General features: G+C 34.8%; 1 protein-coding gene and 1 long non-coding RNA gene across 14 annotated transcripts; one reads left to right on the top strand and one right to left on the bottom strand.

Annotated features, from left to right (window-relative positions):
* Positions 1–1,316: 1,316 nt before the first annotated feature.
* On the bottom strand, positions 1,317–8,791 carry LOC141549450 (uncharacterized). Its single transcript, XR_012484363.1, has 2 exons — positions 8,636–8,791; positions 1,317–3,475 (listed from the first exon to the last, which is right to left on the bottom strand). It is a non-coding gene; the product is annotated as an uncharacterized LOC141549450 (long non-coding RNA).
* On the top strand, positions 2,529–23,233 carry LOC141549448 (serpin B6-like). 13 transcript variants are annotated; one of them, XM_074278993.1, is made up of 9 exons: positions 2,605–2,709; positions 6,626–6,661; positions 7,292–7,350; positions 12,739–12,916; positions 13,478–13,615; positions 14,342–14,459; positions 19,455–19,597; positions 21,157–21,312; positions 22,683–23,233. In XM_074278993.1, the coding sequence occupies exons 4-9, from the start codon at positions 12,749–12,751 to the stop codon at positions 23,085–23,087; spliced, it is 1,128 nt and encodes a 375-aa protein (XP_074135094.1). In that variant the 5' UTR covers positions 2,605–2,709; positions 6,626–6,661; positions 7,292–7,350; positions 12,739–12,748; the 3' UTR covers positions 23,088–23,233. The 13 variants fall into 13 exon arrangements, with proteins under 13 accessions (XP_074135087.1, XP_074135094.1, XP_074135092.1 ...); XM_074278991.1 differs by lacking the exon at positions 2,605–2,709 and adding an exon at positions 2,774–3,397 and having other exon boundaries at positions 7,289–7,350; XM_074278995.1 differs by lacking the exon at positions 2,605–2,709 and adding an exon at positions 2,775–3,397.
* The last annotated feature ends 241 nt before the right edge of the window (positions 23,234–23,474 follow it).

Genomic DNA, 23,474 nt, shown 5'->3' with positions numbered 1-23,474 from the left:
GGATGGAATATTTTTGAAGGTAGAGATTGAGAGGTGGATATTTCAAAGGTAAGAATACAAAGAGGGAAAATGCACTTAGGAATGTTGTGTAGTTCAATTTGGCCAAATCAGGAAGTGTCTCTGTCAATAGTGAGAAATTCAGTTAAATGATGATGATAATGAGGATGATGGGGAGGGGGGAGGGGGAAGAAGAAAGAGGAGAAGAAGCAGAATCAGAAGAAGAAAAAGAAGAAAATCCAAGGGGTCAGTGGTCTATGATCCCATCAATATGGATATAACTTTCAGGAATGCAGAGTGTACATTCAAGTCTACACATCCTGTATATCCTTGTCTATATTCTCTGAAAAGTTTACCCCGATGTATTGACTCAGTGTCCTAGATTTCTTTCCTTACTTGACATCAATGTAGCACGCAGTATGACCATGTATTATCCTTCACACTTTCCACAAGTCAAATCCATCTTTTTTTTTTTTTCCAAATTACATCCTTTACACTATTTCTCCTGAATAATCCTTTGTTTGGAAGGTGCTGCACTTTACTTATTCAGAGCATTTACTCATCACCCTTTTGGGTGATTCTCAAGTTCAATCTTTTGGAGATTACATTGTTTTGTAACTTTCATCTACAAACTGTCACTGAAAAAAAATGAGCTTATTAAAAGAACTGGAAATATTTCCAAAGGTAATACATTCTTCCCACTCTCTTGTTCTGGCTTAGAGCCAACTATTTAAGCATTTTCAATGTGCTGAGAGGCACATTGTTTTGCTTATCTACTCAAGTGCATATCATCATCTGAACAATAAGAATTCATTCACTTAGTTTTACTTATTTGCATAACCAAATTAAAGTCTTTTGAGTTATTACTGCTTTCATTTGGAAAGCTCTAAAATATTCCATGGTCTCAGCTAGGTGCCACAGTGCATAGAGTATTGGGCCTGGAGTCAGAAGCATTCATCTTTCTGAATTCAAATCTAGCCCCAGACATTTACTGTGAATATAACTTGGGGTAAATTACTTAATCCTGTTTGCCTCAACTCATCTGTAAAATGAGCTCAAGTAGGAAATAGCAAGCCTCTTCATCATCTCTGCCAAGAAAACTCTAAATTGGGTCACAGAGAGTGGATACATGAAAAACATGACGGAGCTTTAAGAATTCATTACAATGTTATTCACAATCAAGAATCTTTAGATGCTTATATAACATCTTAAAGACTTCCCTCCAATAGTCATAATATTCCTTGAAAGATACAGTAACAGAGAAAACCTTATTGGACAACTTATGATTATTAAAATAACTGAGGTATAAAACAAAGAATTATAAGCTTATCAAATATATTTATCATTGCCAAGGGGGATGTTGGGAAGTCTTTAAGATGGCATCTTGCTAAATTGCATCACACTTCTTCAGCAGCTTCACTCATTTGTTGCCTTAATTAGTGATGAGTAAAGTAATTGGATATCTCATAACCCTTAATATCTACACGTCCTATTTTAACAACTACCAGTCATTCCCATCACATGTTGAAGTGGTACTTCACCTTTTGCATTCACTTTCTTATTTTATCCTCATGACAACTTTTTGAGTTAAGTACCACAGGCATTATTTCCCCCATTTAAATTAAATCATCTATTTAAATAAGAAATAATAATGTTCAAAAATTCCCCCCAAAGGCATATAAAGTGCAAAAACTCCAAAAATCTTTGTTAGGCTTTGAATCTTGGTGTTCTTGATTCCAAGGTCAGTGTTTTGGTAGATGCATTATCAACTGTGCCATTTCTGCTTCAGCCCTAGGGAGGCCGTTGTGGAACTGAAACTCGGGTACGAATTCTCCAGACCAGGGGTTATGCATTAATTAAGCACATATGTGTGTATGTATAGATATTCACACAGATTTTACATATATATAATATACACACATTACCCTCTCTTCCCTCCCACCTTTCCTTTTGAATTGGTCAGAATTAGAATTCTTTAAAAGCTTTAAGCTATCACTCTTTCCCCCTTTTTTCTGTGAGTCAATTATAGTTTAGGGGAAGAAAAGGTATGCTGTGTCATTGAACTGGACACAGAAATACTAAGGACTGGAAGAGTAATCTTGCTCTATGATAGATTGAGTTTCCCTGAAGAGAGAAGGAGTCAAATGTGTTTCAGAGGTTTAGGCAAATCCTTTACCTCGGTTTTCAGTCCTCTTTCTCCTCCCTCCTTGCATTTCTCTTTTTCTTTCTTCCTTCCATCGGTGGAAAATTATTCTTTCTAAATCACACGTTAGTAGAAGAAAGTTTAGAAGTGCATGGACTGACTGGGGTCAGGGATTGGGACTGAATCTTTTATTTCAGAGGTGTAGAAAAATTTCAGTAAGGGATTATTCTGTTCCAACGAAGGTAGAACCTTTTCTGAAATTTAGTCTAAGCGAATTGCCTAAGACACCTGAGAAGAACTTTCCCTCGGTACCAGGTTTCTGTTACGCCCCATGTCAGGAAATAGTTTAAGCAGTAGGAGTGACTCCTATTGTCGGGACTCCTCCCCCAGTCCAATGAAGATTATTCCCAAACCCGGGAGGTGGCTCCGGCTTCTCGGAATCATTCCCTAGAGCGAAAATAGGATGCACCCTGGGATTTACAGCAAGACTTCTCCCAGGGTCGACAGCCTGAAGTGTAGAAGGAAGCTGTACCAGCAGCACTTAAGAGTCCCCACCACAGCCCACACAGGTAGGCGGAGATAGACTGGTTGTTATTCATTTCGCTCTCTGCAGTTCCTCCAATGGCAGAGCTCTGGGTGGGGCTGGCTATTAGAACGGAATTGCTCCTTTTTGCCGGGGTCGCCGACTGCCGGAATGGAAAGGGATCTTGAGACTGATCTTGAGACCCCTTCCCACTTGGCCCCGAGATCGGGGGAGTGCAGCTCGGGATTGGTGGAGTCAGGCTTTGATCTTGGCCTATGTCTACATTTTGAAACTAGAATGGAAGTCCGTGGGCCTGACCACACCCCAGGGCCTAGAGTAGCTGCTGCAGCTGCAAATACGTCTATTAGCGTGTTTATACCAGAAAGCTAAAGTGGCTTGTAGCTTCTGAGGACTTCCCAGCTCGAGCTTGGCATGGAACTCTGCCAAAAGGAGTGGGTTCGGAGCGCTTGCTTAGGATGCCATCTGTAGGAAATGGCTAGTACTTGTCTCCACTTCCAGGCTCCCCTCTCGCCTCCCTGGGGGGCTCGATTGCATTGACAGGTCTGCTGCTTATGAATTATGTATTGGGCTGTTGGGGATCGGCCCGCCGAGGACTCTTATTATCCCCGGAACCTGGGACTGCTTAGAGCTCTCGGGATCCAATGGTGTGACCTGCGAGGATCCCGAAACTGCGAAAAAGGAACAGAAGTAGCCTGCATCCCTGCCTCCTTCTTGTCAGTTCTGGGGGCAAAACTGAGTCACTCCCTGCTACTGGGTTCTGGTGATACTCGTCCTCGAAATAGGATCTTTACCTGTGCAGAAAGAGGAAGTGAACTGAGGAGTCTATAACTCTTCTGCCTTAGAGCACTTTTGCTTTAGGGGAGAAGAGTCGGTTTTATTTGGAAACATTCTTAGTTTTAAAGTTGTCAGTAACCAAAGGGGTTTTCGAGATGAAGATCCCGGAGGGGTGATTAGTTTAGTCAAAATTACACAAAATGAGTAGCAGAACCTAGTGTAGAATACAGGTCCCAATCCCGACTCAAGGTTCTTTATGTCAGCTCTATGGACCCTACACAAGTGTTCAAGCCTTAGTAGAAGCTGTAAATCCTGGAAATGAATTGAAAAAGAAAAAAGAAAAAAAAGAAAGAAACTAAGGGGTTTGTGATTCTGGGGATCAAGCTTGATACCAGGGAAGAAATGGTGAAATGTATTCCTCAACTTTCTTTAGAAAGGGTGTGGAATGTTGTGGGGGAGTCTGCTAGCTTTTACATAAGTGTTTTTTTTTTTTTTAATTATAGCTTTTTGTTGACAAAACATATGCATGGGTAATTTTTCAACATTGACCCTTGCAAAAAGTTCTGTTCCAACTTTTCTCCTCCTTCCCTCCACCCCCTCCCCATAATGGCAGGCAGTCCCATACTTGTTAAATATGTTAAAGTATATATTAAATACAATATGTGTATATATATATATATATATATATATATGTATATATATATATATATTTATTTATTTATACAGTTGTCTTGTTGCACAAGAAAAATCTGATTTAGAAAAGAAGGTAAAAATAACCTGGGAAGAAAAACAAAAATGCAAGAACAGCAATAGAAAGAGTACAAATGCTATGGTGTGGTTCACACTCATTTCCCAATGTTCTTTCTCTGGGTGTAGCTGGTTCTTTTCATTACTAATCAATTGGAACTGATTTAGATTCTCTCATTGTTGAAGAAAGCCATGTCCATCAGAATTGATCCTCATACAGTATTGTTGAAGTGTATAATTGCTCCTGGTTCTGTTCATTTCACTCAGCATCAGTTGATGTAAGTCTCTCCAAGCCTCTCTGTATTCATTTCTTACATAACCTTCATATACCATAATTTACCCAACCATTCTCCAATTGATGGGCATCCATTCAATTTCCAGTTTCTAGCCACTACAAAGAGGGCTGCCACAAACATTTTGGCATATATAGGAACCTTTCCCTCCTTTAAGATTTCTTTGGGCCCAGTAGTAATACTTCTGGATCAAAGGGTATGGACAGTTTGACAACTATGTGAGTATAGTTCCAGATTGTTCTCCAGAATGGTTGAATCCATTCACAATTCCACCAACAATGCATCAGTGTCCCAGTTTTCCCACATCCCCTCCAACATTTATCATTACCTTTCCCTGTCATTCTAGCCAATCTGACAGGGGTGTAGTGGTATCTCAGAGTTGTCTTAATTTGCATTTCTTTGATCAATAATGATTTGGAACACCTTTTCCTATGAGTAGAAATAGTTTCAATTTCATCATCTGAAAATTATCTGTTCATATCCTTTGACCATTTATCAATTGGAGAATGGCTTGATTTCTTATAAATTAGAGTCAATTCTCTATATATTTTGGAAATGAGGCCTTTTTCAGAACCTTTAACTGTAAAAATGTTTTACCAGTTTATTACTTCCCTTCTAATCTTGTCTGCATTAGCTTTTTAACTTGATATAATCAAGATTTTCTATTTTGTGATTAATAATGATCTCTAGTTCTTCTTTGGTCACAAATTCCTTCCTTCTCCACAGGTCTAATAGGTAAACTATCCTGTGTTCCTCTAATTTATTTATAATCTCATTCTTCATGCCTAAATCTTGAACCCATTTTGATCTTATCCTGGTGTACGGCATTGTGTGGGTCAATGCCTAGTTTCTGTCATACTAATTTCCAATTTTCCCAGCAGTTTTTGTCAAACAGCGCACTCTTATCCCAAAAGTTAGGATCTTTGGGTTTGTCAAATACTAGATTATTAAAGTTATTGACTATTTTGTTCTTTGAACTTAATCTATTCTACTGATCAACTAGTCTATTTCTTAGCCAGTACCAAATGGTTTTGGTGACTGCTGCTTTGTAATATAGTTGTAGATCAGATATAGCTAGGCCATCTTCATTTGATTTTTTTTTCATTAGTTCCCTTGAAATTCTTGATCTTTTGTTCTTCCAAATGAATTTTGTTGTTATTTTTTCTAAGTCATTAAAATAGTTTCTTGGGACTCTGATTGGTATAGCATTAAATAAATAGGGAGCAAATAAATAAATAAATTAGGGAGTATTGTCATCTTTTTTATATTCTCTTAATCTATCCAAGAGCACTCAATATTTTTCCAATTGTTTAGATCTGACTTTATTTGTGTGTAAAGTGTTTTGTAGTTTGCTCATATAGTTCCTGACTTTCCTTTGGCAGATAGATTCCCAAATATTTTATACTATCAAAAGTTATTTTAAATGGAATTTCTCTTTGTATCTCTTGCTGTTGGATTTTGTTAGTGATATATAAAAATGCTGATGATTTATGTGGATTGATTTTGTATCCTGCAACTTTGCTAAAGTTGTGGATTATTTCTAATAGCTTTTTAGTAGAATCTCTGGGGTTCTCTAAATATGCCATCATATCATCTGCAAAGAATGATAATTTGGTTTCCTCATTACCTACACTACTAATTCCTTTAATCTCTTTTTCATCTCTTATTGCCAAAGCTAGCATTTCTAATGTAATATTGAATAGTTATAGTGATAGTGGGCAACCTTGTTTCATTCCTGATTTTATTGGGAATGATTCCAGCTTATCACCATTACATATGATGCTTACTGGTGGTTTTAAATATATGCTACTGACTATTTTAAGGAAACTATTTTAATAGGAATGGTGGTTGGATTTTAACAAATGCTTTTTCTGCATTTATTGGGATGATCACATAGTTTTTGTTAATTTGGTTATTGATATAGTCAATGATGTTAATAGTTTTCCCAATATTGAACCAGCCTTGCATTCTTGATATAAATCCTACTTGGTCATGATGTATTTATTATCCTGGGGATGATTTTCCGTAATCTTTTTGCTAATATTTTATTTAAGATTTTAGCATCAATATTCATTAGGGAGATTGGTCTATAATTTTCTTTCTCTGTTTTTGTCCTATCTGGTTTAGGTATCAGTACCATGACTGTGTCATAAAAGGAATTTGGTAGGACTTTTTCAATCCCTATTTTTTAAAATATAGTTTATATAAGTTTATATAGTTTATATAACATTGGAGTTAATTGTTCTTTAAAAGTTTGATAGAATTCATATGTAAACCCATCTGGTTCCGGGGATTTTTTTCTTAGGGAGTTGATTAATAGCTTGTTCTATTTCTTTTCCCAAAATGGGACTATTTAACCAATTTACTTCTTCCTCTATTATTCTGGGCAAGCTATATTTTTGAAGGTATTCATCCATTTCATTTAAGTTATCAAATTTATTGGCATCAAGTTGGGCAAATTATTGCTAATTATTGCTCTGATTTCCTCTTCATTAGTGGAAAGTTCTCCCTTTTAATTTTGAAGACTAACAATCTGATTTTTCTCTTTCCTTTTTCTAATCAAATTTACCAAGGGTTTATCTGTTTTGTTGTTTTTTTATAGAACCAACTCTTAGTTTTATTTATTAATTTAAAAGTATTTTTTTTTTACTTTCAATTTTATTAATCTCTCCTTTTATTTTTAGAATTTCCAGTTTAGTGTTTGATTTAGGGTTTTTAATTTGTTCTTTTTCTAGCTTTCTTAGTTGTAAGTCTAATTAATTGATTTTCTCTTTCTCTATTTTATGCAAGTAGGCCTCTAGAGATATAAAATTTCTCCTTACTACCACTTTGGCTGCATCCCAGATATTTTGGTATGTCATCTTTTTATTGTCATTCTCTTGGGTGAAATTACTGTGTTTATGATTTGCTGTTCACTCATTCATTCTTTAGTTTCCAATTACTTTTTGGTCTATTTTCCCCTGGCTTTTTTATTGAATAAAAATTTTATTGCATCATGATCTGAAAAGGTTGCATTTACTATTTCTGCCTTTCTGCATTTGAATTTGAGGTCTTTATGTCCTAATATATGGTCAATTTTTGTATAGGTTCTATCAACTGTCAAGAAGAAAATGTACTCCTTTCTGACTCCATTTAGTTTTCTCCAAAGATCTATCATACCTAACTTTTTTAATGTTCTATTTGCCTCTTTAACTTTTCTTATTTATTTTGTCCTTGATTTCTCTAGCTCTGAGAGTGCAAGGTTGAGATCTCCCACTATTATAGTTTTGCTGTCTATTTCTTCTTGCAGGTCTCTTAACTTCTCCTTTAGGAATTTAGATGCTATACCACTTGGTGCATATATGTTTAGTATTGATATTGCTTATTATCTATGCTACGACTTTTTCTGGCGAATTTCGAGATTATCTTCTGTTGGTAATGTGTTGTACGCCCAATATTGGTGGGTTTTGACAGTTAAGCATTAATTCTGAGTCTGAGTTTTGTAAGAAATAGTTTGAGGGTAAAGGAGAACTCAGAAAGACTTGTGTTCTCTCTACCATCTTAGCTGCACTCCCCCATGGTTGTTCTTCTAAAGGAGGGGCTTATAGGATTGTATTAGGGAATAGAGGGCCAGTCTGGAATCAGAAAGACGAGTTCAAATATGATCTCAGACAATAACTGTGTGACTCCGTGCAAAATCTCTCAACACTAAACTAGGGATAATGACAGGATGGTTGTGAGGGTCAAATGAATAGATATTTGTAAAGTTAGCACAGTGCTTGGCACATAGTAGATGCTATATAAATGGTTCTTCTTTAACATTCCCTTATTTCCTTTTGGAAAAAGTGAACATTTCAGGACAATTTTCCAGTTGGACATAGGATCTTCCCAGATCCTATTAAGAAAGACTTAGAGGAAAACAACTCAGAATTTTTCACCTGATTGCAGGAATTCATCTTACCCTCTCTCCCTTCCCTCTTTGACCTATAGTAAACACTTAATATTTATTGACATTTTTACTCTCTGAGTTAATTCCATCTTAGTTTTGATTCTACCTTCTCTCTCTAGTAAATGATCCTAATTTGTTTTCTTGGTTATGTGAACTTCCACCTTGGTCTCATGGAATTTGGCTTGTGGCCCAGTAAGATTTTATCTCACCTTCCTGTTTGGAGCTTTGCTCTATTTCAGCCCTTCTTGGTTAGTTGCGGCTAAGAAAGAACTGGAGTAATGTGACTGTTCTTGTTGATGCATAATCTTTCAGCTCTAGTCATCCTTCAGCTGTAATGAGAGACCTTTGATTTCTTCTGTTGGGTCCTGTTAAATGTAAATTCACAGATTTGGGTCATCTTCATTGAGGTGAGTGTTGAAGCCCCACAGGTGATTGAGATTACTGAGAGAGAAGACAAAGAGGAAGAAGAGAAAGAAGAAAAAGAAGGAGGAGAAAGGATCTTGGGGAATGCTTACACTATGGAGTAAGGAAAAAGAAGGAACAGAGAGTTGTAGATGTGATGAATTCCAAGGAAAGAAATAGTATGGAGAAGAAGGGGATGGATATGTTTTATGCAAGGAGGTCAAGGAGGATGAAAGTTGAGATTTGGGAAGCAATTTCAGAAAAATAGAAGAAATTTAATTTAGCTTTTAAACAGTTGAGAAATGAGGTGGTGATGAGAAAATAGTGATATTCAGCATGCAATCTTCTTCAAGGAGTTAAATATTAAAAGAGGAAAAAGATGACAATATTTTTAGAGATAGAAAGTTCAGGGAGAATTTCTGGGATGTTCAATATGTTTCAGATTGGGGAGAATCATATTAGCAGGTAGAAAGAAAGGTTCCATTAGAGAAATAGATTCTTGTAGGCAAAAGAGGGAATGATTGATAGGAGTAAAGCCTTAGAGGAGTTAGGAGAGGGTAGATGAAGGACATGGTTGGAAGATTAACACTTAATAGGAGTAGAGATATTTGTTTGTGCTCAATGTTTGCAATGTTCTCTTTGTTAAAGTTTATATGTTGGTTTCCTTGAATTCCTTTAAGTCATTAATAAAATCCCATATTCTACAGGAAGCTTTTCTCAACCTCTCTTAATTTTAGTGCCTTTTAGACCTTTGTCAGATTTCATCTAGGATATTACATTAAGTTCTAGGATGGGCAAAAAAGAACTCTGATAGCTGGAGAATATCCAAAGGAGGGAGTGCCTTCCCTTTCTTATTTACTTTCTTTTTATCCTGGGTATTGCTTTTTGCCTCTTTTGTACTGTACACTTCATAATGTCAGGGACTATATTTTGCCTCTTTTTCTATCCCCAGCACTTAGTACAATCCTTAACATATTATAGCCACATAAATGTTTATTGACTGACTAAATCATTTAACCTTTATGTGGCTCAGGTGATGCCATAGAACTTATCAACTAAGTGAAAGGAGTTCCCCTTCCTGAGGAAATCACAGATTCTTCTTTTGCAGGATGAAATTAGCAGTTTTGTGACTTTGTCCAGTATGTTCCAGTAATTTAGTAATTGAGTTGTTAAAAGTTATTTAAGAGTAAGGATTGAGAAGCTGATAATAAACAAAAAATATTCAAGGGAACAGGTGGATTAATCTTTTAGAGAATCATTCTGTTTTTAGAGTAGGGAATTTTATAGAGGCAAGTGAAATCAGAGTGAGGGAAATAGATTGGGATCACAGGGAAGGGTTAAAAAATTGTAGGATAAAGAGTGGGGACAAAGAGGAGACAATATAAATGAAGAGATTGGAGTGTAGAAAAAAATGAATAGGAATTTGTAGCCAGAAAGTAGAATTTCAGAGTTCTGTATCTTATTTGGGATGATGTGATGTAGCTAAAAAACTGAGTAGAAATGGAGGTTGTGGAAGTACAAAAAATTTAGGAATTGTATTTCCAAGACTAATATGAATATATATCATGGCAAGTATTAAAGTTACCTAGCAGGTCCTAGAAGAATAAACTGGTAATCCATAGATGAGAGTAAGAAAGAAAAAGAGGTCCAGGTGGATTACAAAACTTCAAAGAAGAAAGGTTAACAATGATTTCTTTTTTGGAATGGCTCAAAAGCTGCAGTGGAGACTAATTTTTAGTCCTCCTGGGAAAGTAAGGTTTTAATTTATAGTAGGAGATGTGTAAAGGATGTTAGAGAATCATGGAATCACTGATTTAGGTCTAGATAGATCAGAAGTCATCTAATTATTCCTTTTATTTTGCAAATGAGGGAACAATGCCTAGAAAGGTGACATCACTTCTGTAATGTTCCACAGGTAGGAAGTGACAAAGCCAGAATGTGAATTTAGGTCCTAAGTCAATGTCTTTCCCATTGAACAGAGATGTAGGGAAATGTGTATAGAGATCAAGAAAACAGTGGACTGGAGGAGGATGGGCCTAGGGAGGAGTAGAGTTGGTGCAAATAGGTATAAGGGTCTAGGGAAAAAAAATAGAGGCATCTAGTTTCTGTCTATAGGATAACACTGTCTCAAAGAGTTGTGGGAGGGAGAAAGAAAGATTTAAGTGGGAGGATTATGTTAGTAGCAGTAAGGGAAAAAGACCAAAAAGAATTAACTGAACCAAAAATTCTAATTAGAATGTTTGTTGAACATAATGCTGGCATGGTAGTTAGTTGTCTTCAGAGATTCTGGGTCATAGGTAACTCTGGATAGCTGGCTAACCTATAGGCAGAAGCTTTTTTGAGAAAGGAAAAGGATGGGTTGGAGGTGGTTTGGGGGCTTCACTTTTGGTGGTGCTACTCTTATTAGTGGGTGGCTGGAAAGAAGTCGAAAAAGACAAATTGGCTGATGATTCTCCCAGATAGTTTCAAGCCCTCTATTTGGGATTGGATAGAAAGATTAAGAAATCCCAGAATTTAAGAGCTGGACCTAAGTGGTCATTTAATGCAATCTGTATACAAAAAGCATCTCCACTTTAATATACCCAGCAAGTGTTCATCCAACCTGTACATGAATATCTACCAAAAGGGAGAACCCACCACCTCTCAAGGCAGCCCATTCCATCTCTGGACAACTCTTAACTGTTAGTAAGTTTTTCTTGACCTTAAATCTAAATTTACCTCTTTGAAACTTATACTATTAATTCTGAATCTTCTAAAACTCCTAAACTTTGTCCGATGCTCTGGACTCTGCTTACTGATCTTGATCCCTTTCTCTCTGCTTTTGATTTTTCTGGTCTCTACTTCCCTAGATATGTGGTTCCTGTTTGTTTTTCTATCATATGACTTTCTGAACTTGCCTTTCTGGAAGATGAATAGAACATTATACATCCTTTCTATTCTGCCTTTCTTTTTGCTACTCTTCCATTTGTTGATCCAAGCTAAAATATCTGCCCAATTCCCAAAGTACTCTTAGCCCCTTGGAACAAATAATCCCATCATCTCCCTTGGTACATAAGAAATGTACCTATCTAGAAGAGATCTTGGGTAAATCTTACTTCCATAAATAAGGACTAGACAAAGGATTCTGGGATAAGTGCCAGATGACAGATCCAGGCAATTGTTGCATATAATTGTCCAAGTGATTTTTGTAGGAGTTTATGTAGAGACTATTAATTATTGACTAAGGTCCTTGGGGAAGCTTTGTGGCTAAGATGGCATTTGAAATGAATTTGACAGGCTATGTGTAGGTAGCATGAAGAACATTCTAGGTGGCAAGTTTAATTGTCAGGAACATATGCACAGAAACAAGGAAGCATTTAGATTAGGAGACTGGGAGACATATAATTAACTAGTTATATTTCCATTGGGAGAGCAAGATAATAATAAGAAAGTCTGCTGTAAATATCAAAGCACTTTCTAGATAAGAGTTATAATAATCAGCATAACTGAGTTTATCTACTTTTCTCCAGTGTCATAATATTTTTTGTTTGTTTATTATTTTGTTTATTTAGGAGGCAGATAGGTGGTGCAGTGGATAGAACACTGAATTTGGAGTCAGGAAGACCTAAGTTCAAATCCATCTATAGATCCTTACTAACTGTGTGACCCTAGGAAAGTCAGTTCACCTGTTTCTCAGTTTCCTCATTTATAAAATAAACATTGATAGCATCTACCTTACTGGGTTGTTTTGAGAGTAAGATGAATTAACATATGAAGTGCTTTATAAATTTTAAAGCACTGTGTAAGTACACCTTATAATTGTTATTGAAGAGTTATCATTGGAGATGATGTAGATTCAAAATGTGATAGAGGAATGCACACAGAAATGCCTCCTAGTCATGTGGTGTATCTCTTTATCTTCTCATTCTAGGCGTGCCAAGATGGCTGCTCCTTGTGAAGCAATCATCGACTTTACCTTGAATGTTTTAAAAAAAATTGGTGATGCAGATAGCTCACAGAATGTATTTTATTCCCCTCTGAGCCTCTACTGTGCCCTGGCTATGGTCTTAGAGGGAGCCAAAGGAAATACTGCGGCACAGATAAAACAGGTATTTGGGACTTAGACAAACAAACAAAATGAAAAATAACCAAATCATATAAAACTTTTTTATGCCTCCCCAAAGCCACACCTTAGAAGAGCTGATCCTAAAAAGAGATCAATAGTGCAGCAGTCAAATGAGAGAAATGAAATACAGTGTGTGGATAGTTGATGTGGCTTGCCGTATGCACAGTAGGCATTCCAGGTAGAAATGTCCCTGGGGATATTCTGCATTCATAAATGCAGAATAATAATCTTATTTTGCTATAAGAAATAATAAGAGAGTCACTCTGGGGTATGTTGGGGTGGGAGGTTGTTAAAGGAGGAATTGTGGAGGGGGAACTTGGGAAATGCAGTAATATTGGGACTGAGTTGGGAAGGGTTTTTAATGTTGAACAGAGATTTATAAAGCTGTTGGAGCTTTTAGAATGGTGAATGTTGCCCTAAATCATATTTTTAAATTCTTTTAGTTTCTGTAGAACTTTCAGTTGGTCTTCCCTTGAGGATTTCTTTTTTGTTTTTAAAAACAAAAGAAAGGAAGACAATACTAAAGCTGTATTTTTTTAAACAGGTTCTTTCTTTAAATAAAGGCACAGATGTTCATCTAAGTTTCCAGTCTTTTCTAGCAGAAGCTAATAGATCTGGTGGTCAATGCCTGCTAAGAATCGCCAACCGGCTTTTTGGAGATAAGGCTTATGATTTTATCTCAGTAAGTCTTTTCTATTATTTCTTCCTGTTTCAACTTTTTAAAAATTCATGAAAATTTTAAATTAAAGAAGGATGATAGGAGTATCTCATTTGGTATCATGCTATTAAAATTTCAGTTTGAAGTATTTGAAAAAGTTACCCTCCCAAGAATACAGTATTATTTTCCTTAAATTTTAAGGATTAATGGAATTATTCAGTAGATAAAGCACTATTTGGATTCAAATCTCACCTCTGGTATTTGTTATCTGGACAAGTTATCTCGGTGGGCCTCAGTTTTCTCCTCTGTAAAAAAGGGAAGGGTTGGACTAGGTGCCTTCTGAAAGTCTTCTAGTAATAAATTTGATCCCATAATCCTGTAGAAAATAAGTGCATTAATCATCTCATTTTGACTTTCAAATCACAATCTATTTGTTAGATTGGCACATCATTAGTCTTCCTTTGGTGTTCCTGACTATAATCATTGCTTTTTAAGTGATCTTTTTGATATTAAAACTTTAAGGGATGTAATAACTTCTGATGTCTAATTTTTAAGTTATTAATTTCAGTAGGTTAAAAACTTAAAAGTTCATTCAAGTCAGACATAAATATTTGGAGTCAATTTATGGTGATCTATAACATATTTATGACTGCTATGAAGAAGGGTTCCAAAATTTTCTGGCAGTACATTTATGACATTTAGTTTGGGACATTAATATTTAATTATATTGTTTTTTTTTCTATTGTTTAGTCTTTTAAGGAATCCTGTCAGAAATACTTTCATTCAAATATGGAAAAACTTGATTTTGCTAATGCTCCTGAGGAAGCAAGAAAGCATATAAATAAGTGGGTAGAAGAAAAGACAGAAGGTAAGAAATTATGGGCTTTCTTTTTTAGCTATTTGAGAGTTGGTGGCTAATGACTTTGATAAATCTTTTGTAAAGTATAAGAAAGGACTGATTTTCTAAGCAGTAAAAGAGTAGGCAAAAACCTGTCCATTAAATATTACTTAATTTTCTTTGTTGGAGCAGCTAGATGGCAAAGTAGATAGAGGATGCCCCTGAAGTCAGAAAGACCTGAGTTCAAATATGACCTCAGACAATTAATACTGCCTAGCTGTTTGACCCTGTTATGTCACTTAACCCCAATTGCCTCAGCATGAAAAAAAGATAGTAAATTTTTTTTTTATTTGTCTTTTTCTTGATTGTCAGTCTACATGGTATCAGTGATGCTTCTAAATGTACTGATTAACCACTAGAATGAATCATTTCCAATTACAATGCATTTCTTTTTTGGTTGAATGATTCAAAGAAATATTCCCAAATTAGGATTGTGAGACTTCTCATTTTATGAAAATACCTATAATTTCCTATTCATCTCAACAATGTTACCATATTCTCAGTCAAGCCCTTGTAAAACCTTATTCTCTGTCTTTCTGCATCTTTTAAATATATTTTTATATTTATACATTTTTATATTCATGCTACATATATTTTGTTCTGATGAGCATATTTAAATTGACTCAGTTTTACCTTCCTCCAAATTACAAATATGATGCATTGTAAATAGGATACTATTTCAGGACCATGTTCTTTGAAACCTCAGAATTATTTTTGTGATAACAAAGACTTTCTTTCAACGTATGGTTGAGGGAGGTTTGAGAATTTCTGGGGTTGGAGTCAAAATAGAGGAGTGCCTCAGCTTGGTCTTTTCATCATTTCCCTCCAAATAACTTGAAAAGTTATCAGATCAACCTCTGGAGTATCAGAACAAACAAAAGGTAAGAATGAGACATTCTTCCAGCAAAGGATAATTTACGAGGTCAGAAAGAGAGATTGAGACTTTGATTCAGAGCCCAAATTGGTAGAACTGGTGACAGAAGCATCATGTTAAGGGAACCTTGGAACTGGTCAGAAAGAAATTATAAAGGATCCCTGTGACAGTACTAAATGCAGGATCAGATACTATTTTAACAACTTCATAGCCTGTACTTCTGAAACATAGCCCAAGGATGAAGAGGAATACTTTTAGTCAAGAGAGATCAGGAATCCTGAGGAGCAGTATCATTTCTAGTTCTAAGATATCAGAGATCTGAGGAACAATATTGTTTCTGGTCCCAAGAGAACAGGGGTCTTAAGAAGCAGTATTGAATGCAGTCCCAAGGAATCAGGAGCCCTTGCAGGTGCAGGCCAAAGCACAGACCAGGGGAAAATTAACCACACTTCTGTCCACTTCATTACATTTTGGAAACAATGAAAATTTCCAAATCCCCAGAGCTTGCTCTGAAAATAGCTGTATAAAAAAATCTGAAGTTTGAGACAGTTCCCTTTCTCATCGTTCTGGCAACAGAGCCCAAGTAATAGAAAATTAAAAATTAAAACTAGCATGGAAAATAAGCAATAGCCAAAAAAAAATAAAAACCCTGATCATAAAAGGCTGAAAATCAAGATACAAAGTCAGAAGTCAAAACAGCTATGAGCAAAACTTTTAAAAATTAATTGAATACAATACTCTTGGAGTTAAGGAATAGAATCAGATAATGGTTATAGCGGAAAAATTAAGTAAAAAAATTAAAGCAAAGAAAAACTTATTAAAAGACAACAGGATGGTATATAAAACATCAAAAAATGCTTACCAATTTCCATAATGGATATTGATCAAAACTTTTAAATAAAATAGTCAATAGTTATTTAGTGCATAAATAAAATAAAATAATACACACACACATATATATAGTTGTAATTTCCTTGTTATTATGATAATAATTATCAGAGCTTTTTCTATATTAGGAAAACTATATAATTGACCATGTTAATAACAAAGCAACAAAAATCATATGATTAACTCAATAGATCCAGAAAAGGCTTTTGACAAAATACAATACCCATTTCCTATTAATATTACTAGAAAGCAAGAGAATTAATAAATTCTTAAAATGATAAATATCCAAAGCCAAAGTGAAGCATGACAATAGGAATAAACTTGAAGCCTTCCCAGTATGATCCTCACTAGTCAATATTGTCTTAGAAATGATAGCTATTACAATAAGAAAAAAAAATGAAGGAACAAAAATAGGCAATGAGAAAACACAACTTATTACTTTTTGCAGATATGATGTATACTTAGAGAACTCTAGAAAGTCAAAAAAAAAGTAATTGTGAGAATGAACATCTTTAGCAAAGCTATAAGATAAACAATAAACCCAAGTAACTCAGCAGCTTTTCCCTATTCTCCCCACAAAACTGAACAGAAAGAGGTAGAAAGATAAATTCCAGTTAAAATTGCTGCAGACAAAATAAAATACTTGGGAATCTTATCTGCCAAGACAAACCTAGGGACTATATTAATATAGTCACAAAATACTCCATTTAAGGTCAGTTCTAAATAAGTAGAGAAATACTCATTGTTTAAGGGTAGGCCAAGCCAATATAATAAAAATGACATTTCTACCTAAATTAATTTACTTATTTTTGTGACACTTATTTAATATCATACCAAATGAACTTATCAAAAATTATTTTATAGAGCTAGAAAAAATAATAATTAAATTCATGTGGGTGGACAAAAAGTAAAAAAAAAAAAAAAATTAAGGGAAGAAATGAAGAAAAAAAAAAAAAACAAAACATGAATGATGGAGACCTAACGGTACATGATTCCAAAATATCATGTTCATGAAAACAATCTAGTCCTGGGTAAGAAATAGAGTGATGGATCAGTGGAATAGATTAGATACAGAATAAACAATAGTAAGATAATTCCAAAGATATCCAAGGCTTTGGAATGAGAACTCAGCATTTGAAAAAATTTTCTGGGAAAACTGGAGAGCAGTTGGAAAGTAACTAGGGCTAAGATCTATGTTTCATAGTGTATATCAACATTAAGTCAAAATGGATAAATGATTTAGACTTCAAAGATGATATTATAGGCAAATCAGATGAACATAGAAAAATTTACCTGTCAGATTTATGCATAAGGGTAAAGTTTGTGACCCAATATGAAATGAAAAAGATTATGGAAAGTAAAATGAATGATTTTATTCCATGAAACTGAAAACCTTTTGTACCCCCCCCAAAAAAAAAAAAAAAAAAAACAAACCCAAAACAAAACCAAAAAGCAACGAACCAAATAAACAAAAACACTTCAGTATCCATAATGCTAAATTAGAATCAAAGCAGAATATTTGGGAAAAAAAAAATTTTTTTACAGCAAGTTTCTCTGAGCTCTGGAAGGGCTCATTTCACAAAGGTAAAGAGAACTGAGCCAAGTTTATAAAAGCCAATTGATAAATATTCAAAGTTTACAGAAGAAATGAAAGCTAATAGTCATCTTTTAAAAATGCTTTAAATCATTACCAACTGGAGAAATAAAGATCAAAACAACTTTGAGATGCTGCCTTATAGGTGTCAGATTGGCTAAAATGATAGAAAAAGAAAATAACAAATTTTGGAGGAAATGTGGGAAAATAGGGACACTTGTATACTGTTGGTAGAGTTGTAAACTGATCCAGGAATTTTGGGGAATGCTTTGAAACTATACTCAAAGAACTATAAAACTCTGCAAACTCTTTGATTCATCAATAACACTACTAAGTCTGGATGCCAAAGAAATAAAAGAAAGAGTAAAAGAACCTGTATGTATAAAAATATTTATAACAATTTTTTTGGTAGTCAGAAATTGAAGGAGTGCCTATTAATTGGGAAATGACTAGTGGCATATGGTTGTAATGAAATATTCTTGTGCTATCATTAATGAGTAGGAGGATAATTTTGGAAAAAAAACAAGAAATACTAATATGAACTGTTATAAAGAGAAATGAGCAGAAGCAGAACATTGTATACAGTAATAGCAATATTGTAACAGTGATCAGCTATGAAAGACCTAAGTACTCTAATCAAAACAATGATCCAAGGCAATTCCAAAAGACCCAGGATGAAAAAATACTAGACACTTCCAGGGAAGAACTTAGAAAATTTGAATTCAGATTGGAGAAACCTTTTAAAAATTGATTTTCTTATTTTTTGTCTTTTCTTTTGTAACATGGCTAATATAGAAATATGTTTTGCATGACTTCACATGGATCATCAATATAAAATTGCTTATCTTTTCAAGGAGGAAGCAGGTAGAAGGGGGAGAGAGAATTTGGAAATTCAAAATGTTCTTAAAAATAAATATGACATTGTAATTGTTTAGTATTTAGTGAAATAATAGGTATGTATATTTGTGCATGTATATGTATATGGAAAAAGTCATAGCAACAAAAAAAAAGTGTTGGAGTCAGAAAACTTAAATCCAAGGTTTGCCACTTACTAGCTCTGTGAATTTGAACAAATCTCACTTTCCCAAGTCTCAGTTTCTTTGTGCATATCAAAAACCTCATAGTATTTTTGTGAGACTATAAGAGATGCTAGATATTAACACTTTTTTTGTTGTAAAGAGAATTTTTCTTTAAGATTCTTAATGAAAGCTGGGATGCTATATATTTGAAAATGTTTTTTTCTTGCCAGCTGATCATAGTGTTCAGAGATATTTTTGTTATCACACCAAAATAAGAAAAGACAAGTATATATTTTTTCCCTAGATGACATTTAATGGACAGATATTATTGCTAGGCAGTGCTATGTGAAGGTGAATGATTGTACTTTTGACTAAATTATAAAGAATGAAACCCACTTAATGCATTTCTTAACAGAACATATAATCACTGTTATGATACTAATGATGAAGAAGAGGAAGAACAGATGGAGGAAGCTAACTAGAACTATTTAGGGTTTGGAAAATACTGTATATATATATATATATAATTTTGTTTTAGATGTGATTATACTACATCTATGCTAACTTTAATCTCTAATGTTATAATACAGGTAAAATTGTGGAACTGCTAGCTAATGATTCTGTTGATCCATTGACCTCTCTGGTACTTGTAAATGCCATCTATTTCAAAGGAAAATGGCAAAAACAATTTGACAAATTCATGACAACAGAACAGATGTTCAAAATCAGCCAGGTAAGTGGCAATATTTCACCTCATGTTGCAAGGAATAAGCAAAATTTTATGAACAAAGAAGTTTTTTTTTCCTATCAGTATACTCAGAAACTCCATTATTAATGGTAAAAAGTTAACATAGGTAGTGAGTAAAGTTTTGGACATCAGCTGAAGATGAGATATGATAGGAAATATTACATAATAATTAGAATTGTGAAAGCACTTCTGAGATTAATATGTCTATTTTCTGTGAACTAACTTAGTAGGCAGATGTATTGGATACAGATTAACTCAGAGTAAACAGGCATATTAATCTTGGGGGGGGTACTTCTATAGGGCCTATATCAAATTGCTTAATGTCTTAGGAAGAATGGAGATAGTGGGAGAAAATTTGGAACTTATACTTTTATTTTAAAATACCATGGAGCCTGAATGAGATTGAAGCATAGTTTTTTGTTTTGTTTTGGTTTTTTACCATTTTTGTTTCTTTGCTTTTTATTTCTTATGGTATTTTCCCCTTTTGGTCTGATTTTTCTTACATAATATGACAAAAATGGAAATATGTTTAAAAGGATTGCACATGTTTAACCTACATCAGATTGTTTGCTATCTTGGGGTAGAGAGAGATAAGGACAAGAGGGAGAAAAAATTTGGAGCACATAGTTTTACAAAAATGAATGTTGAAAACTATCTTTACATGTGTTTGGAAAAAACATACTATTGAGAAAGGAAAAACAAAAAGAATGTTAAAAATTCTTTACAGGTAATTGGAAAAAATAAAATACTATTTAAAGAAAAAAAGTTCTAGAATACCTAAACAAAACAAAAGATAATCCATCTAATATAAAATGTTCCAGACAATATACAATACACATATAAGGGTTTGGGGACAGAGAAAAGTAAGGGCTAGTCTCTTCTCACTTTCCCTATCACCTTAAAAATATGTATTGGCTAGGTAAGTCTTATGAGTAGGAATAGTGTGTTTTGAGTGGGATAAACGATTCTAGATTTTTTTTTTAACTATGGCTCACCCAGTTTGGTGACATATGAAATTCCTTTTTACTGGAGGCAACATTTTTTATTACACTGACAAATGAAACTTAAATTATTAATGCAATTTGAATTCACACTGAAGAGTAATTGAATATTTAGTTGTGGATTTGGCTCAATTTTGAGCCTTCTTTGTTTTTATAGGAAGAAGGGGAAGAAGAAGACAGGAGAGTACTGAGTATTTTAATTAAGAGAAGTTCTGAAGAAACAAAAAGGAAACTTATGAACTTTTGGAAATCCTGCTTTGGTCTTAGAGACATTTTTATTTATTTAAGCCTGCCAGGAGCAACTCTTGTTTCACATGAAAGGATAAAAGTTGTATTTTTCTATAGAAATGTAGCCAATTTCCATTTGAAGAAACAAGTTCCTGAGATGAAAAAAATCACTCTGTAAATACTTGTTTATGCCCTCATAGGACATATGAGCTAGAGTCACATAAAATTGTCACCTCTTTTAGAAAGTGTGTTGACTTTCTCTGCCCCCTTCAGCTGCCCTGGATTCACTTTCATGTGCATTTTTTTTCCTTTTAGGAGAAGATGAAACTAGTACCAATGATGTTTTTGAAGTCTACATTTAGCACGACCTACATAGGAGAAGTGTTTACCAAGGTCCTAGTTCTGCCTTATGCTGGAGGACAAATGGACATGATCATTTTGCTTCCAGATGAGAACACAGATCTAAAAATGGTGAGACAAATAGTATGGTGTGTACCTACTTCCAGAAAATTTTAAAAAATCAATTCAGAGTTCTAAGCATATTACATCTGAATTTTGGCTTTAATAATACAGACTTTTAACATGAATCATCTTGTCCTAGATGACTAGACCAATGATTGGAGGTTACATGGATTTCTTTGTTTGTATTATATCATAAGGAGGGTGTAGGATGTTCAAAGAAGTGGGGGAGAGGAGCCCTTGTTATTTAGGAACAGGGACTGACAGTGGAAGGTTATAGCAGCAGGACACACATGAAGCTAGCGGTAACCACAGAGACTTTCAGAGTCTGGAATTGCTACAAGGAAAGGGGAACTGATTTCCAGAACCTGCTGTGTGGGTGGGTAGAGCAGAATGGGAACCACATGTATAAAGTTGGAGATGTGATGGGGAATCACTGTGACTTAGAGACATGTAAAGAAAGCAGCAAGCACAGAGCAGGTTGCCTTTGATTGCTTCAAAGCTCAGAAAGACCAATGACTGATTTTCAGTCTGGTTAAGATGAGTTCCTGTCATGACTAGGAACCAGCCCAGGTTTGTAAATCAATAGTACAAGTAAAGCCCAGCATAAAGCCATGTTGAGTAGCCTTGCTGATTGAAAAGTCAGTATTTACCTACCCAGAAATCATGGACCTTCTTTGAGCCAGTTTCCTCATCTGTAAAATGGAAGTAATCTCTACCTGAAATAATTCAATAGATTGCTGTGAGAGATGAAGAGTGAATAAGATAATGTGTGAAAGTACTTTGAAAGCTACAAAGTGCCAGTGAAGTTTAAAAATAGAAGATAGTAAAGAAATGTAGATTAAGAGAGTGAGATATGTTTTCTGAGCTAAACTAAGAGGATGTGGATTCTTTTAAGTAATAAGGTTGTGCAATGGAAAAAGCAGAGGAAAGAAAAAGGCTTATTTGGAGTCAGAGTCCAAGTCCTTGATTGGAATTCTAGCTCAACCTCTTACAACTTGTGGGACCTAAAGCAACAGATTTTCTCAGTCTGTAAAATGGTCAGATATGCTGAATGACTTCTCAGGTCTCTTTCAGCTCTGAATATAAGGTCCTCTGAAGGAAAGTACAAAAAAAAAAAAAGTATCAGTCTCTATTTGATTGGTGTGGAGTGTGTGTATGTGTGTGTGTGTGTGGAGAGAGAGAGACACAGAGGCACACAAAATGAATGAGAATAAATGTGTTCAAGTAGAACAGAAGCTCCTTGGCAGTAGTATAAACTTTCCTTTTATATCCTCCACAGCTAATACAATAACCTTGCTTATAGTAGGTAGTAAATGAATATTTGTCTAATTAAGTTATATCCTTTGGGACTTACAACATACAATTCTTTTTATTTCTAGTTGGAAAAAAGTCTTACTCCTGACAAATTATTAGATTGGATAAATCTAGACAGGATGGATGAAATGGAGACAGAAGTTTTCCTTCCCAGATTTAAATTGGAGGAAAACTTAGACATGGAATTCATTCTTCGAAAATTGGGCATGTCAGATGCCTTTGATGGATCCAAAGCTGACTTTTCTGGGATGTCAACCAGGAGTGACCTGTATCTATCCAAGGTTGTACACAAGGCTTATGTGGAAGTTAATGAAGAAGGCACAGAAGCAGTTGGTGCCTCTGCAGCAGTTGCGAGCAATCGTTGCGCAAGATTTACTCTACAATTCATAGTTGACCATCCTTTCTTGTTTCTTATCCGAGATAAAAGCTCAAAAAATATTTTGTTTTTGGGCAAAGTGATCTCTCCATAGAGAGATCACTTATTCTTGATTGGGTCTTTACCCTCATGTTGTTTACCTCTGTTTTACCCAGACTCTGATGTGCCTATAATGCCAAGGATTTTTTTTCAATATGTGATAATAATCCAAAATTAAAATTCTTTATGGGCAATTCTGAACCTGAGGTTGCTTATGTATTCTTTTGTGTATTTTTTTCTCTGAAAGCTGTAATTTCCAAAGTGTGTGCCAGGTACCCTTATTTGGGGGCACAAAAAACAAAGGTAAGACTAGAAGCCAAAGTTCCCTAGTGCATTTCATCATCAGTTTTTGTTAATGAAAGCACTGGATACTAATAGACCCCCCTTGCCTTACTCCTCTGCTTACACCCCAGTTCCAGAATGTATTGTCTGTCAACTTTGT

Source organism: Sminthopsis crassicaudata, chromosome 1 (genome assembly GCF_048593235.1).
Source record: "Sminthopsis crassicaudata isolate SCR6 chromosome 1, ASM4859323v1, whole genome shotgun sequence".
NCBI classification, from domain to species: Eukaryota; Metazoa; Chordata; class Mammalia; order Dasyuromorphia; family Dasyuridae; genus Sminthopsis; species Sminthopsis crassicaudata.
Note: the sequence above shows the minus strand (reverse complement) of the source record. Positions and strands in the feature narration are given on the sequence as shown.

Coding starts and splice junctions, on each gene's coding strand:
- LOC141549448 (XM_074278984.1), top strand. CDS start 3,243: ATGTATTGGGCTGTTGGGGATCGGCCCGCCGAGGACTCTTATTATCCC. Junction 13,616..14,341: donor AGGCTTATGATTTTATCTCA/GTAAGTCTTTTC, acceptor TCTATTGTTTAG/TCTTTTAAGGAATCCTGTCA. Junction 19,598..21,156: donor AGATGTTCAAAATCAGCCAG/GTAAGTGGCAAT, acceptor TTTTCCTTTTAG/GAGAAGATGAAACTAGTACC.